This window comes from Fusarium oxysporum, chromosome II (genome assembly GCF_013085055.1).
Source record: "Fusarium oxysporum Fo47 chromosome II, complete sequence".
NCBI classification, from domain to species: domain Eukaryota; kingdom Fungi; phylum Ascomycota; class Sordariomycetes; order Hypocreales; family Nectriaceae; genus Fusarium; species Fusarium oxysporum.
Genome location: NC_072841.1, coordinates 345,172 through 361,103, shown reverse-complemented (window position 1 = coordinate 361,103; position 15,932 = coordinate 345,172). Strand labels below are relative to the sequence as shown.

Below are 15,932 nucleotides of genomic sequence, written 5' to 3'. Positions count from 1 at the left end.
GTCGATCGTTATAATCCCCCCTCCATGTTGCGGCTTCTCCGACTAATACATTGAGATCTAAGTAGTGGAAGCTGTCACACCCTGTAGTGATCAATGGCACTTCAGGTCGGAAGCCCTTCCGGGGTATCTAAGGTAAAGTTTGCATAAACCTCCGGAGCACGTATGTAGTCAGTGCGGATGTTCCGCCAACCTCGTTGCGACAGAGCCCTCTTGTCAGCGTGCGGTGAACATAAACAGTCAACAACCTAACTGCGCTTGATTAGAAGGACATACCGCATCATCTTGGCATTGCAGATCCGTCTAGACTTTCCCCGCCTTTATCAACGAAATTGCACTATTATATTGATTATTGAAAGATGGCGCCTTACTTAGCTCCTGAGTGGTTAGAGGTAAGACTCCATCCACTGAATAACCAATCACGAGGCTAACTGCTCCAGGTCGAGAAGGAACTGGGTGGTCGACTTGTCCTCGGCGGGACTATGGAGAATTATCGTGCTGGCGGAGAGGCTATTGCGAAGTACATCAAAGCTCATCTGCCTCCTCCCCGGGATTACGGGCTTGAGATCGGTAAGTGTACAGCACATCCAAGGCCTCTTACTCAGCTTATGTAGCGTAGCGGACGAGAATATTAACGAAAACGTTACTGTTCGTATTTACAAGCCAAAAGACTCCAAGGAAGTCTTACCAATTGGCGTTTTCTGTCACGGAGGTGGCTTCTCTGATGGATCCATTGATATGGAAGATGGCTTGTGCAGACTGATTGCATCGATGTATCCTTGCATAATAGTCTCTGTTGAGTATCGTCTTACCCCAGCAGTTGATATCAAGGTCGTTTTTCAGGACGTCTTTGACGGATTCTCATGGGTAAGTGACTTTTACTTCTCCAATGTCAATAGTATTTCTGACTGATAACTTGCAGACCTACGAAAACGCCTCCAAGTTAGGTGGAGACCAGAGGCGCGTCTTTATGCTTGGCAGCTCATGTGGTGGTACACTCTCCCTTGCCACCGCTCACAGGCTCATTGAACTTGGACGGGAGGGACAGCTCAAAGGAGTGATCAACATGGCTGGAGGTACAGTTCATGAAGCCAACGTGCCAAAGCATCTCCAGCACCTCATGAAGTCCATGGAAGAGAACGCTACTGATGCCCCAATCATTGACGGGCAGACAGCCAAGATGATCAACGGTAAGTAACGAGACGGGCTATGATTACCAAGAAGCTACTGACGCCTGATACAGCATCGACTGGTCTCAACAAGCATGCCGATGATGAGTGGCTATTCCCTCTACTCTCGTCACACCTAAACAAGTTTCCATCCGTCTATCTTGTTGCCTGCGGAGCGGACCCTCTGCGAGACGATAACGTAGCCATGGAGCATGAACTTCGCAGCAAAAGGGTCAAGGTCAAGCTCGACATGTACGAAGGGTTACCCCATGTCTTTTGGATGTTTCCAACACTTAGTGCTACGAAGACATTCATTGGGAATCTCCTTGCTGGTATCAAGTTCATCCTGGAGTGAACTTGTACATTCCCCTGCTCTGTTAGGTATCGTTGTTCAGAATAAGCAGGTAGTGAAACAATAAGCTGTTGAACCTATACAAGATCGCACGCCATAGAACCATATGACAGAGCTGATCTAGCAGCTAAATTATAATAAAGTAGCATCTTGCAGTGACTTTTAATTGTAATAAGCGGCCAATTAAGAATAATCTAGGCTAATAAGGGGAAGACGAACTGCAAGCTTTCGATGGTGCTGAAATCGCAAGCAAATCTTGCACCGAATTCTTTGATCAAATCCCCATGCAGTCCGTTGTGTCCCGTTTCGGAATCAACCAGGCAATTTCCGCATACCCCGCGATCAAGATAAGCACTGTAATATTAAATATCCCCATCGGAGGACCAGGCGCCGGTTCGGCCGGTGGCAAGGCATGTGTCCTCTTATGAAACAGCCTTGGCAGCATAGTACGGTGAGATATGTAGCTCGGGAAAGCCGTGCTATAGCAGGAATACTAAGATGTATGCTGTTACTGCTTAGTAAGGGGCTGTAGACATGGATGTGCTTATTGTTATTATTAACCTATAACATGTTGGCAATCATGATGTGTCTCGGCTCTTCCGATCCAAAGTAGGAAGCCAAGGAAAACTCCATTTTGATCATCCGGACATGCAGATAGAACCGTCTTCTTGAAAAGTAATCCTCAGAAGGTTTAGCAGCCAAGGAGGGAGTTACAAGCGGATATCCCGATAGCTGGCTGCACTGAGCATCTGTCACTACAAGCTCCAGTGCCATACCCCGGATGCCCAGGTCGGAATATAAATAAGAATTCCGAGATTAGGATGGATATTCGTGGCTTGAGCATTAGCGTGGCCACTTCCCCGGATTTCCCTACTTCACTAGCTCCTAAGGGCCGACCGGGCTGTGGATAAAAGTCTAAGCAAAGTCCGACTTTGAGTTTAGGCCGCTAAACAGCTGCTACAAACCTTTCCTCGTCTGAGTTCTTTTCGCAACCCTTGCCGCAGCACGTCAGTAGACGCGCTCTACCAGTAGTACTCAGCTTCGTTCGACAGCCTCTGAGTCTTTTTCTCCCTTCGTTTCTTCGACACCTCCTCCCGCGGGATCAGGGCAGGGCTGGAAGTAGCCTCCAAGCACGACATGGCGCATTCCTCTGAAAGCGTTTTGCACCGAAAAGATGGCCCGATGGTAAGTTTTTCTGTGTCCCGACACGATAACCTGATATTCAATTACCCCTTCATTATGTTGTTTCCATTGAACGTCGTCTGTTTTACTCATCCAACTTAGTAACTCCACTTTGCTATCATCTGCAATTCTCATAACGTAGTACTGACACAGGTCTTTCTCTAGTCATGGCCATTGTGGTGGCGATTGATCATGATGGGTAATCTATCCTTCTTTGTCATGATGGGCCAAGTTCTAGGTGCTTCTATTCCACCCATGCTTCTTCCTCTGGTGAAGGACATGCATGTGAGCAGCACAAAGATCTCTCAGCTCGCAAGCTGGGGTACTCTTTGCATTGGTCTCGGAGTAAGTACTATGAAACATTTTAGAAATACATTTGAGTTCCATTGGCGCTGAACATTACCTCGATTATTAGAATGTCTGGGCACTCCCCACCGTCGCATACATTGGCAGCCGCTATACCATCCTCATCGGTCTCGCAGTATTTACCGCAGGCTTCTTCTGGCAAGCCAGAGCGCAATCATACGAATCTCTACTCGCAGCTCGTGTCATCGGCGGGTTGGGCGGTGGTGTTGTAGAGGCACTTGGTCCAGTTGTCGTGGTGCTGCTATTTCCCCGCGAGTATGTCGCTCGAGCCATGAGCGTATACACCTGGGCCTTGGGTGCTGGTGCCGTCTTCGGTCCTCTGATTACCGGCTACGCTGTTGATAATCTGGGAAGCTGGAGGTATCCGAACTACATCTTCGGTGGCATCTGTGCTCTCAACCTTCTCGTCATGATCTTGATGTTCCCGGAGCCTCTTACCAACATTCGAGTTGCTGGCGACCCAGAACCTTCCGATATCTCCATTGAGTCGATTGATGAAGAACAGGTTGGTGAGCCAAAGGAGCCTTTGGAGGAGGTTGGTAATGCGCAGCAATACGAGACACGGCCAGCTTCAGTGGCCACATTCGAGCCATGCAAGCCCGGTGCACTCTGGTTCAGACGGTCATTCTTTCTAACGCTCAGACACAACCACCCCCCGCCGAACTTCTTTTATCTTGTCGTGGAACCATTCAGAATACTCGTGTCTCCTGCTGTCATCATCACAGTCCTTTTGTTCGGATTCTCAATCGCTGGCACCATTGCCACCTCGATCCTTGTCTCGATCACCTTCTCCCAGCCCCCATGGCTCTGGACATCTGGCCAGGTTGGACTGTACAACATTGCCCCCCTCTTGGGTCTGCTGGCTGGTATGCCTTTTGGTGGCGCGGGGGCGGATTGGCTTGCTGAGAGGCATTTGCGACGCAATGGCGAGTTCAAGCCTGAGTCAGCGCTGCCTATCCTTTTGCCATTCGCCATCGCAACTCCGATAGCTACGACGCTTATAGGTGTTGGTTTCCAACGTGGCTGGCACTGGGCTGTCGTTGGACTCTTCTGGGCCATCCTCAACGCCAATCTCACCGGAGGCTGCAATGTTATGATCTCTTACTGCACTGAGAGCTACCCCAAGAAGGCCATTCAGATTGGTGTCGTGGTTAATGTTATTAAGAATGTTATTGGCTTCGGAGTATCTTATAGCACTCTGGACTGGTGGATGAAGGATAAGTACTTCATGTTCTTGACTGTTGCTCTGGTCATTTTTGTGCTCTTCGTTGCTGCTGTCCCGTTGTGGATTAGCGGGCCGAGCATTACTCGCAAGACGAAAACCTGGGTGGGATATGAGGAGGAGTAGTATGTTATCAGGATAGTAGAGTACTCAAAGCTTGACAGAACACCATCATGTTGAACCCATACCGGCATCTACTGCGACAGGAAGATAGCAAGTATTATATGATGCAGCAAGACGTATACAGTCTCGGAGTATACCTTGTAGAGACTATAATAGCGTGGAATCTTGATGGCACAGCGCAGCTTTCGACTGCTCTTTAACTTCGTATATAATAGCGGTCCTTGGGCTTGTTATCGATGAAGAAGTGCGTAGGCGAGAGGCAGTCCCCGATGATCTTGTTGATGTCTTCACTACGTGCGCGTATCCACTTCACTTTTCAGTATCCCTTCATCACGCACAAGCCAGACGCCTGGCACTCGACTGCAGCTTTAAACGTTTATCGTAACCATGGACGAGTCTACATTCTATACAGGTTCGAAAGCATCCATCAGTGGTAACTAGAAGAATTTACACTTGCTCATTCAACTTGGTCAGATAACCCAAAAAGGGCGGCTTGGGTCGAGGGACTGATGACGTCGATCAATATACACTTCGAAGCTATCTGAACCAAAGCCGATAATGCGAAATATTTCGAAGGAACCATCAATGACAATATCGAAAAGGCCCTCCAGGAACAGGGATTGAGCTCTATCGAAGAGCTGGAATCATCCCAGAAGCGCGAGTGGAACGACAGGCTGAAAGGGGAAAAGGAAAAAAATACTCGAAAGGATCGGCAAAGAAACTGCGGATGTAGCACGTTGCATCATTATTGTAAAACTATGTTGGCATGATTGCGGCAGGCATCGGACTTACAGGTAAGCTGTGTCAGTTAAAATAACATACTTGGACTAATAAAAATGCTCTACCATCAGCTCAAGTTATCGACATCTTCAAATATGGCACCGACATAATTGGAAGTAAACTGGTTAGGCGCAGCTTGATCAAGGTCGGGAATAAATTTTGTAATATCACATGTATGCGTGGCTCTGGAAGCTGACCAGTTACTGAAGAGTTTGCGGCAGGGCTACGTCTAATGAGACGGGCTTTGAATCTCAAAAGATCTGTACGTGGCCCAGGAAATGGGGCAAAAGTCATGATAGACATCAAGAAGGCGGGAGGGGCAATCGCCATTCTCTCAGTTATCGGAGACACGTACCTCAGTGTCTACAGTTTCTCTGAGGAGGGCCATCACCGACAAGAGCTTGAAAAGTGAGTCAATTTACAGATAACTGATGGTCTTATCATCAAGATGCTAACAGATGAAATCAGTGCGATCAGAGACCTCTGTGCCCGGCGTTTCAATTAGATAATCAGCCTCATAAGACGCGGCCTAAATATCTAGATAGACGATGTGAAAAGTTGATATCTGATCATAGACCTCTTCCGCCAGAAGACGAGCAGGTGACGACGTTGAGATTCAAGAGGCGGCAAATTTCTGCTGATTTTTCAAATGCATGTCTCAACCAAAGCAGTTACAATTGGTCTTTTGACAGGATCATATGCCTTGGATAGAGAAATATCCAATGGGATCCTTATCTAGACATATCTTGTTGACCTGGGATTACATGTAGTTGCCTTGCGACCTCAGATTTAGATTACATTTTACTAATTTTCGAGGTCTTTGCAGTTGTGGCTCAGAATAGCCTATCAGCTGCCTGTGTTGGTTACTGTGCTATTACACCGCCCTGCGAACCTGGCCTCGGAATGTTGCCTTCCGTTTTCTTTGCTTCTGTAAGGGCTCCCAGCCCTATCGGTATTTACTCAAGCATCGCCTTACTTTTCTTAATCCCTTAAACTTCTCTTTCAGACAAGTCCTGGCCAAAATGCCCCTGTGATACATGACTGTGCCTCTAAAGGACTTCTGTAACCGCGATCGCCACACCGAATTTGTCCAAGACCTAGGACCATGCAAGAGAGAGATGCCCAGACTGCCGATCCGACATTACCAAGCTGTTTTCAGGCACGGATGAGCCCACATGCACCTTATGCAATCGAATGACAGTGTAGAAATGTGAAAATGCAAAGATGCTTATTACTGCTCGAAAGATTGCCAGAGAGGTGATTTGGCAGTGCACCAGAAGGTTTGCGTCTTTTGCCCGCCAGTCGCGTTCTTTGGATACTCACTTAGATTAATACTCTTTCCTCGCAGACAAGCGAGGCCTCTGTTCTTCTGGGCGGTTGCCAATGACAAGAATGAGCTTGTGGTTATGCATCCAGAGATCGACAGCTGGAAGTCAAATACGAAAGAGCGGTACGAAGAGCAGAAGAAAAGGCACCCAGAGTACGGCAGAGATGCTCTCGTTATTCACGCCCTTACTAGATACTATGCCATTGAGGGCAAGATTCTCAAGCACGCGATCAGAGTTGCTTCTTGGCAGCCTCCAAATGAAATCAAAGGTCACTTGGAGAGTTTCAACGAAACAGCGCTTGCCCATCCTTTAGGAGGAATGTTGGACGGTCGATTCTACGGTCCAATTGTAGCCTTCATATACCATCTGGACCCTGAGTTCAACTATAATCGCATGTCTACTGCTGACTTTCGACATGTGGTTGACATTTTCCAGAACTCAATGTGGAATCCAATGATTGGAGATGTCGACCGATATCCTGGTAAGGCAGTCTCGGCACTTTTGATGCCTGATCCTGCCACTACAGGTTATATCACTAAAGATGGTGAACCAGTTGGCGGGGATTGCAATAACAGGCTCGGCACTCACGAGCCAATCGTCGAAGTGAATATCCCTACCATGATCAACTTTCGACAAACTTGTTGGCGCACCTACAGCGGTGAAGAAGGCTCGGCCCTCAGACAGCTTTGCGTTACTGGAATTACTTGGGATTCATTTCTCTTGGGCCCGCTCCTGCTGGAGCTTCCATGGATTGGCCTAGCTAAGGCTGATAAAGCGGAATTGGATTGTTCCAAGAAAGAATTTTCCAAACTCTAGAATGAGCTTCAGAAGGGCAAAACTAAGATACTGAATGAAGAGCAGGAACATGAGGATTTCGACTTTGCCAATGCCTCATCTCCTTGCGATGGCCCCACGAATACGGAGTCTGTCCTTACTAAAGAGACAAGCAAGGCTTTTCTTCATACTCATATTTCGAATGGCCCTAAGGAAGACGCAAGGAAAAGGCTTGCAAAGGAGGAATTTGAGCAATTTATGAAATTGTTGCGCCCTTACCTTGAGAAGTAGTTGTATTCATTATTGAGAGCCGTCTTTGTTTTGAAGCTACCTGTCTCCCTTTCAAATTCAATGCGGCAGAAAACGCTCTGCAATTGGCAAGTTTATTAGAACTCTGTTTGTATAGTGGATTGCCGGCACACAATTACGGCAACTTTCTCTCAGCTATGGATAGAAGTCTTAATGGGTGAGCGAGAATCCGGACAATCATCCTTGCTTATAGTTGTAGCAGTTCACCAAGAAACATATAAATAGAAACCTGGTCATTTTGTGTGCGAAAGTTATTTGTAATTAGTACAATGAATCCAGTGACCCCGCCTTGCAAAACTGACAAACCCCGAGACCCAACAAAAGAAAGCTCAAGTGAGAGACATGTGAGCGTTTGCAACCATCATTACAGAATCATCGCCCATTATGCATATACCATTCACACCGTCAACCACCAAGTCCTAGCTGTACGCAGCACATCCAGTCTTCCCTTTGGTCTCTCGTGGCTAACTCTCCGGCGAGAAACAATTGTCTTCACATCCCCCTTCAACCTCCACTCCCCCGGAGCAACATATTTGCCTCCTCCCTCAATACTCTTGTCCACCGCACCGCTACACCACTTCTCAAACGTAGGCAACTCAAGACCAAGATCAGTGTTCAAGCGGCAGTGAACATCCTTGAACTCTTCAACTGGCTTGGTCCAACTTTGCATTTGATGATGGCATCCCTTGAGAAGCTCTAGATGCATACGTGCTTCGGAAGTGAAGCGTTGACGCTCCGGATATGCTTCGCCGAACTCATTGCTGCTGCTGCAGGAGATCATTTCGCGTAGAACAGATTCGTGCATATTCATGGCGCTGGCATTGCGACCAGCCTCTGCGTACAAGGCTGCAAGAAGGCGGGAGAACTCCAAGGTCTCGACATCGAGACGGCCTCGACTGCGGCGCAAGTTGTAGCAAATCAACTCGGCTGTCTCGATGGCACAATTCATGTCCTCACAGAGGTATTGGGCATGGACTAGCATCTTGCCGATATCCAAGACGGTGATAGGTGACCAGCCACACTTCTGCATCCTCTCGCGAGCATCCCAGAGACGATGGAGAAGGCGTTCAAGTTCATCCCAATTCTGTTGGGCACCGAGAAGACGAATGAGACCGGAGATATCCTCAAAGCGCAGGCACAGGTAGTCTATGTTCTCTTGTCTGAAGGCAGCAAGAACTTCGGCCATGATCTCGCGGGATGTCTTCAACATAGCAGTGCGGATCGTGTCATCCTTGGCATCATGGGGATGCGGCACATCAATACCTGCCAAGAACTCAGCAAGCTTGTAGCCATGTTGGATACAGCTGTGAAGATGGTACAGCTTCTGGGACTGGGCGAAGTGGAAGATGCAGTGACCAAGATGCTGGGCACAATGCCAGTCCTTGGCTTGGAGAAGCTCCTTGACTCTGGCGTTTCCAGCCTTGACAGCAAGAAGAGGGAAGTCGATCTGAGTGGCGCCACGATCCTTTCCAAGCTCGCATAGAATAGCAAGGTAGAAGACGCGCTGGTGCTCCTCGCTCACATCCTTGAGGTAAGAAGCATACTTGGTCTTGAACAACTGGAAGAGTCTCTTGTCCAGGATGAGCAAGAATTGAGAACGCTTGTGTTCAACCCAGAAGCCTCGCAACTTGGCACCACACTCGAGAATGAGCTCAAGCTCGGTCTCGCACTCGATGACACGGGAGTATTCCTCGTAGAGAAGAGACTCAAAGATGATGGTGGCCATGATCTCAGAGTAAGTAGTTGAGCAGTCCTTGGGGCAAAGGCCTTGCTCGAAGGCGCTGAGGAAGACAAATACGAGTTTGCTGATGTGAAAATCGAGCTTCAGCGTGATGTCGGTACCGGGCATACTTCCTCTGAAGATGATGAGATGTCGCAACTGGCGAAGAACCTCATGACCTTCCTTGATGAGGTTGACGCTAACGTAGATAGAAGCCAGAGTAATCGCCACCTTGAACAAGACTGTAGTGACCTTGCAAGTAGTAATGACCTCAGTGATGTGAAGCTCAAGCAGCTTGATCATCTTGGAGCAATACTCCTTGGTATTGCAGCTGTGATACAGCGTGATGATGTACTTGAGCTGCTCCAGCGTATCTTCATGCCAGCAACCAAATTTGATCTTGAGATGTTCATACGTCTCAATGCAGATCGAGATAGCTCGATCGATAGGAACATGAACGTGGCCCTCCTTCTTGCCACTAGAGGTAATAATAGTGACATACAACTTGGAAAGACGCTTCTTGACCGTGTGCACTGTAGTCTCAGTGACAGTAGTAGTAGTCGTCTTCGTCGTAGTAGTCCTCTTGATAACCTCCTCATACACCGTAACTGACTCATGAATGTGTTTCTCATGCTTCTCGCACATCTTAGCGAACGCAATCAAAGCCAAGATGTAAGCATGGGACTCCCCACCGCAGATAGTCTTGATGACCTCCTTATACTCGACCGAAATCTTGTATAGGACAGAGAACTCAACCTTGATGTGGACTTCAAGAAGAGTAGTATACTTCTCATAGATCTCACAGATGATCTCCTCTGTCCACTTATGCCCGGAGTGGTGGTGGCAGAGGGTCTCCCATATGGTAACGCAGATGGTGCGCAGTTCGACCCACATGCTGCGGTTGTGGTAGTGGCGGCAGAGCCAGAGAGCTGCTTCGAAGGCGTCGTGGTGGCAGTGCTTGATGTCCTTGTTGAGAATGGTGACAATCTCGAGGTAGTAGGTATATGCATCCTTGTGGCCGATGAGCTTGCAGTGATGAGCAAGGCAGTATAGAGTCTTGATGGTCAAGTGATGAGTGTGACCAAGGTGCTTCTTGTACTTGGCCAGAATCTCGATGTAGATATGGATTACCTTCTCGTGTCTGTGATGTTCCTCGTAGAACTCAATGAGAACTGTAAGTGACTCGCACAAGAGCTCATCTTCAAGCTTGCAAGAGGCAAGGCAGGCATGGTAGATGCGCAGGTAGATGAGCTCGGCCTTCTCGAAGTGACCTTGGTGATGGTAGCACTTGGCAAGACGACGAGCTACATGAACGCATTCGCGGGTTGAGTGCTCGCAGAGAGTGATGCTGACATCAGTGGTGAGGATGGCCTTCCAAGTGATCTCGAGGGTTCGCTTGATGATGACTTCAGCTTCTGACCAGCGATGATGCTCAAAGTAGATACCAATGAGAGCCATAGTAGCTTTATAGAAGGCATAGTCGAAGCCAGTCTTCTTGCAGCGAGTGTAGTGGGTCTCATAGATCTCTCGGACGACCGTCTCAGTGACCTCGGTAGTGGTAGTCGTGGTCGTCTTGGTCGTAGTAGTAGTTTCAGTGACTTCCTCAACAACCTCAGTAATAAGAATGGTAGTCTTACGAGCTTCCTCGCCATCACCCTTGCCGCAGCCCTTGAACCAACCCCAGACCTTGGTCAAGATAGTGATAGTGATCTCAAGAAGGCCAAAGGATTTACAGAGGGATCCGAGCTCTCGGATCCAGACGATGAGAGTCTCAGTCTCACAATGGTGATGCTCGTACTCAGCCCAGAGGCAGATGAGGATGGTGGTTGCCTCCTCGTGGCGATGAATTTTGCGCAAGAACTTGCAGTACTCCAGTGCAATCTGAATCTTGGCAATGTGCACTTCAATGCTAGCCTTAACACGACAAGTGATTGAGATGCGACGCCAGATGCTGATGAAGAGTTTCTCAGCGAGGTAAAACTTGCCGCAGGCATGGTATGACCAAGCCAGCTTGATCATCATGGCAATGCAGAGATGGTCGTGGACATCGAGCTCTTCCGTGGTCTCAAAGATGAACTCTTCAAGCTCACAGATACCCTTCTCAGCATGTTCGCCCTTGAGGACAATGTCCAGGGTACCAAAGAAAGCACCAATACGACCAGCCTCGGGTGATTTCTTGCCATAGCGAATGACAATAATCTCATAGAGCTCCTTATAAGCGACGGTGGCTCGCCATTCCTCATGGATGCAGATGTAGAACTTGGCAAGCTTCTCATACCAGCAGATGACCTCGTCACTGGATCTCCCATGCTTGTGCTTGCAGATCTCGATCCAGACGCGAATCATCTCCTCGCGACATGTCACGATCTCAGTTCGCTCGGTGATTACGATAGTCTCAGTCCAGGTCAAGAACAAGTGCGTGCATGCGCCGACGAGAACACTTGTCTTGGACAGAATGATCTCACCCAACTTCGCAGCACGGTAGAAGTATCTTGCGCCGCAGACATGGGCATCAGAGGAGGTCGAGAACTTGACGTGGATGTGGCCAAGGACAATGAGACTCTGAAGAACTGTCGCATGCTTCTCTCCAAAGCAAGACTCTTGAATACGAAGAGTGAGTTCGTGGAGCTTAATGGTATCTTGGTGGACATGGTGTCTGCCCCAGTAAGATCGCTCAAGCAGAGTGAACATGGCAGACTCGGGGAAGAAATCGCGGAAGCCCTGGGGAAGACATATCTTGTCGGGGGAATCAACAAAGCCAGCGTATCGGAAGTGAATAACCCAGTTGCGCATGACATAGCCCATGAGGTGGTGCTTGTGAAGGATAACATCAACGACAGATTCTTCCAACTCCTCAGTGAGCAACTCCTGATCCAAGTCAAGGTTCAATCGCGCGTAGAGAAGCATTCTCAGTGTCAGCTGCGAGTGAGCTTCCTTTTCTGAGAGGAGGGACTTCCCGAGAAGACCTCGGAAGTATGACTGGACGACAGCATTGCGGAAGTGAAGACGGCCACCACGGATGATGAGGAAATCACTACAGTTCTCTGAGACAAACTTGGAGATGTTAAAAGCAGTAGACAACATGCAGCGTTTATGGAGATCGGTGGAGAGAAGCTCTGAGATCTCTTGGACGGCGAAGGGAGAGTTGGTGATGAGCATAAAGGAAAGAATGTATTTAATGGTCTCATTTTGCTTGATGTTTAACTTCTCAACAGCAATGCGAAGAACTTCATTGACATCAGCGCTGATGTTCTTGGCCGCAGCGAGGAATTTATCGCAAGTCTTTTCCCGAGAAATGAGACGTCCGGCGTAGAAAGCCCAGAGGAAGCTACCTCTGGACTTGGCGACCAGATCGTTGATGAAATTCTCGCGATTATCATGAGTAACATTGTGATAGTGACGAGACTTGGAGAGTATCTGCTTAAGATGGGATCGGATGTCCTCGTGGACTTCCTTCTCATGGATCTGGAAGCTCTTGACGTCCTTGAGGCCGTCAACCTTTCGTGAGAAAGTGATGATACGGGTGCGCTTGAGGTCGGCAACACAGCCCTGGAGCGTCTTGTGGAAAGTCACAGCACTCTTGGAGCCACCGGTAATCTCGTCGCAGCCATCGGTCAAGAGGACGAAAGAAGTTCCAACACTCTCGGAAGCGTGTAGGCCAATGTGAAGTGTATCCCAGAGGGTCTTCTCAAGACCTTCAGCATTCGAGGTCTTAGAGTAGGTCTCAAAGGCTTGGACGAGTCGACCATAAAGCTCAACGTCACCAACGCTTCGATCAAGGAGCTGGAAGACAAAGCTCTTGACGCAAGCAAGCGAAGTAGCTTCTTTGGGAGAGTCCCATGGGAAGTTGTAGGAAAGAACAGAGTAAGACCTGTAGTCGAGAGGGCATGCAAGTCGCTCTTGAACCCACTCAGCGAGAACACTCTTACCGACACCAGCGCCTCCCCAAAAGTTAAGGGCCTTGTCTTTGCTGTTGAGGAAACCGGTCAAGTGATCATTGATCCAGTTACAAGTACCCTCCGAGCGATCAAGATGCTCCGAGACTTCATCGTACAGGGTGTTTCTTACAGATGGTCCAGCGGAGGGTTGAAGGCGCTGTCGGACAGACTTGAGACTGATGGAGAAAGTCTTCACTCCAAGACTCCATTGCCAAACACGACCGCAAAGATCATCCTTAGCTTTCCAGATATCGTCAATGTGCTGGCCAAATGCAGCATCAAAACTTATGGTGATGCTATCGCCCGGTCGCAGGTTGCTGATCTTTTGGCGGTAGTAGCTTGCGATGCAGCCGACGAGGTGGACCAGCTCACAGAGGATGTGGGCTGCTGCTTCTTTGATGTGGTTGGGCATGCGCTCGAGATCGCGGATGCGGGAGATGGTGGAGAGAAGCATGGAGAGTTCGTACAGGGCGACGAAGGTTGGGGAGAGGGCTTTGGCTTGATTGTGTCCGATCTGCAGAGGCGACAGTTAGTGCACTGTTAGAATGACGGATGGAGGGGTGGCGAACCTCGAGAAGGACTTGGCAACTGGCCAGAGCTGCTGATGCAGACGAGTGCGCGCCAGATGCAAAGGCATCAATCTTGCTGGCGAAAGTAGTGATCTGAAGACCAAAGAACTGAGCAGTGCTGAGAACACGATCCCAATCACTACCCCGCCTCGGCATGTGAATGAGGCGCTCATCAGAGATGTACTGGAGATAACTCCTGATATCCATCTCATCGACAAACTCGTCATCGTAGTCGTCAAGCTTGACTATCAACTTCTTGACAGTTCTCGTAATCTTGGTCAACATCTCATAGTCCACGAGTCTAGTGATGGTAGTACTCTTGGTAATAGTAGTGCTTGACGCGACGTCTTCATGTGTAGTTTGGTTCGACGCAACAGTTGTGCTCTCACTCTCACCGTCCGAGACTTCCATCTCTTTGACGCTGACAGCGACATTGTTGTGGTGCTTGTCCTTGCCCATGGAGACAAGCGATTGCTTGATGCCTTGGCGGACGGACTCCATTGTTGTGCTGCGTGAGGAGGAGGGGGATGGGGATTCTTGGGCGTCTGATTTGAGAGATGAAGACGAACTCTTGCGCTTTCGTCGGACGTCAAAGGTTTTTCGCAAACCCAACATTCTCAATCAAAAGAATTGTGGAAGGATGTGCTGAGACGTAACCCTGCAGTTTGCAGAGCGAGCCAAGATCAATGGGATTATAGGATATTAAAATATTGAGATAAGCCAAGAGCTATTGAACTCAGCTGAAATACCTCCCTAGCTACCCCTCAAACGCCTCCCTCCCCATTGAGCTCCCTATTGAGTGTGCTCTCACGCAACAGCTGGTCTCGGCTCGATCGTTCACAATCTAGACGGAAATAGTCGTATCAAAAAAGTAATTTAAGGCGGCCGAGAATCCTCCATCCGTTGAACGACTGTCTCATGTCACACAGCATACCAGCTCCTCCTTGTGGCGAGCTGAGCAAACGCCAGGGTAAATAAAGAGTTACGCTACCATTTAAGGCGCCGGATAGTTTAGGCTGATCAACCCCAGAATTGCGGGAAGTCCACGCGGGAAGCCTAGTAGACCACAAAACTCCCCGATTTCTCATGCAAGCCTCGTCACTCAATTCAGCGACAGGTTGTCCCGAAAGGGAAATCACCACATTCCGAGGCTGGCTGAAGAGCTGAGACATACAGTTGCGCTTGTCTATTTTGGCTGGGGCTGAGATGCGGCATTGGGATGATTGGCTGTTTTGGATCAATATCGCCAATCTAGGTTTCTCGCCTCGAACCATTTTTGCCACGAAACTCGCGTGTCGAAAGGAGTTGTAGGGAAGTAATTACTTAGCCACATTCCGTACCGAAGCTGAAACCTGCGTTACTTGGTGAGGGGCTGGCTGAGGAGCAAACCCTCTGAGCGTGAACACTGAACGGTGGCCTCTTTTCCTGCATGCATGCATAAACTAAACTCACTTGCGATCAAGTGATGCAGGTAATGCAAGTAATATTCCGCAGCATAAGATAGTGGAATGAACCACAATTTGCCGATGAACAATTCATTCTAAGGAAAATTCGCTTAGTAGTTGGACCAGTTCATCGGGATCATACTGACAGCTGCTCAGGCTATCGGGCTCCGAGCCCCGCCCTTGACGAAAGAGACCTTGAAAAGTGGCAACAATAGCCATGCAGCCATGCTGATTACAGCCGATAGATCACTAAGTTAATTACCACCGTGCAGCCATGCTATGTGGCTGACTCCCGGATCCTGCCCCCCCTTGTCCTGCGCTCATCTTTACACCCGTTGCTTGCAGTCTAGACTCGGGGATTACGATAAGAGGCGTTGCTGATGCACGACGCGAAAGCTTAAAATAGGTATCGCGATCTGGGAAAGACCTTACCCTATGCTGGAGATAGATTGTCGGAAAATACGTCGATTTTAGGCAGCTCAGAATTACCGCGCCAAAATTTAAGCATGCAGTAAGTTTGCCTCTTTTCAGTCAGGGGTTGATTCATGCGCCATCATTGCGATCTTCGGATTTAATCTCAACACACGTGTTTGCTGACTTTATGATATATAATGGTGCGATTGTCTTAAATGTTTCATCCGCAGAAACTTAGCCCCGA

At 48.7% G+C, this 15,932-nt stretch overlaps 4 protein-coding genes across 4 annotated transcripts; 3 read left to right on the top strand and 1 right to left on the bottom strand.

Moving 5' to 3' along the window:
- Positions 1–356: 356 nt before the first annotated feature.
- FOBCDRAFT_236308 (alpha/beta hydrolase fold-domain-containing protein) lies at positions 357–1,521 on the top strand (the record flags this gene model as incomplete). Its single annotated transcript, XM_059610072.1, has 5 exons — positions 357–389; positions 438–567; positions 788–864; positions 920–1,187; positions 1,241–1,521. The coding sequence occupies 5 exons, from the start codon at positions 357–359 to the stop codon at positions 1,519–1,521; spliced, it is 789 nt and encodes a 262-aa protein (XP_059464029.1).
- Positions 1,522–2,655: 1,134 nt separating this feature from the next.
- On the top strand, positions 2,656–4,414 carry FOBCDRAFT_126895 (major facilitator superfamily domain-containing protein; the record flags this gene model as incomplete). The annotated part of the gene is made up of 3 exons (XM_031172390.3): positions 2,656–2,703; positions 2,866–3,045; positions 3,116–4,414. The coding sequence occupies 3 exons, from the start codon at positions 2,656–2,658 to the stop codon at positions 4,412–4,414; spliced, it is 1,527 nt and encodes a 508-aa protein (XP_031049175.3).
- A 2,001-nt stretch (positions 4,415–6,415) lies between these two features.
- Positions 6,416–6,976, top strand: FOBCDRAFT_236306 (uncharacterized protein; the record flags this gene model as incomplete). The annotated part of the gene is made up of 3 exons (XM_059610071.1): positions 6,416–6,471; positions 6,540–6,914; positions 6,955–6,976. The coding sequence occupies 3 exons, from the start codon at positions 6,416–6,418 to the stop codon at positions 6,974–6,976; spliced, it is 453 nt and encodes a 150-aa protein (XP_059464028.1).
- An 858-nt stretch (positions 6,977–7,834) lies between these two features.
- On the bottom strand, positions 7,835–14,330 carry FOBCDRAFT_315004 (uncharacterized protein; the record flags this gene model as incomplete). The annotated part of the gene is made up of 2 exons (XM_031172386.3): positions 7,835–13,774; positions 13,830–14,330. The coding sequence occupies 2 exons, from the start codon at positions 14,328–14,330 to the stop codon at positions 8,000–8,002; spliced, it is 6,276 nt and encodes a 2,091-aa protein (XP_031049171.2). The 3' UTR covers positions 7,835–7,999.
- Between the last annotated feature and the right edge of the window lie 1,602 nt (positions 14,331–15,932).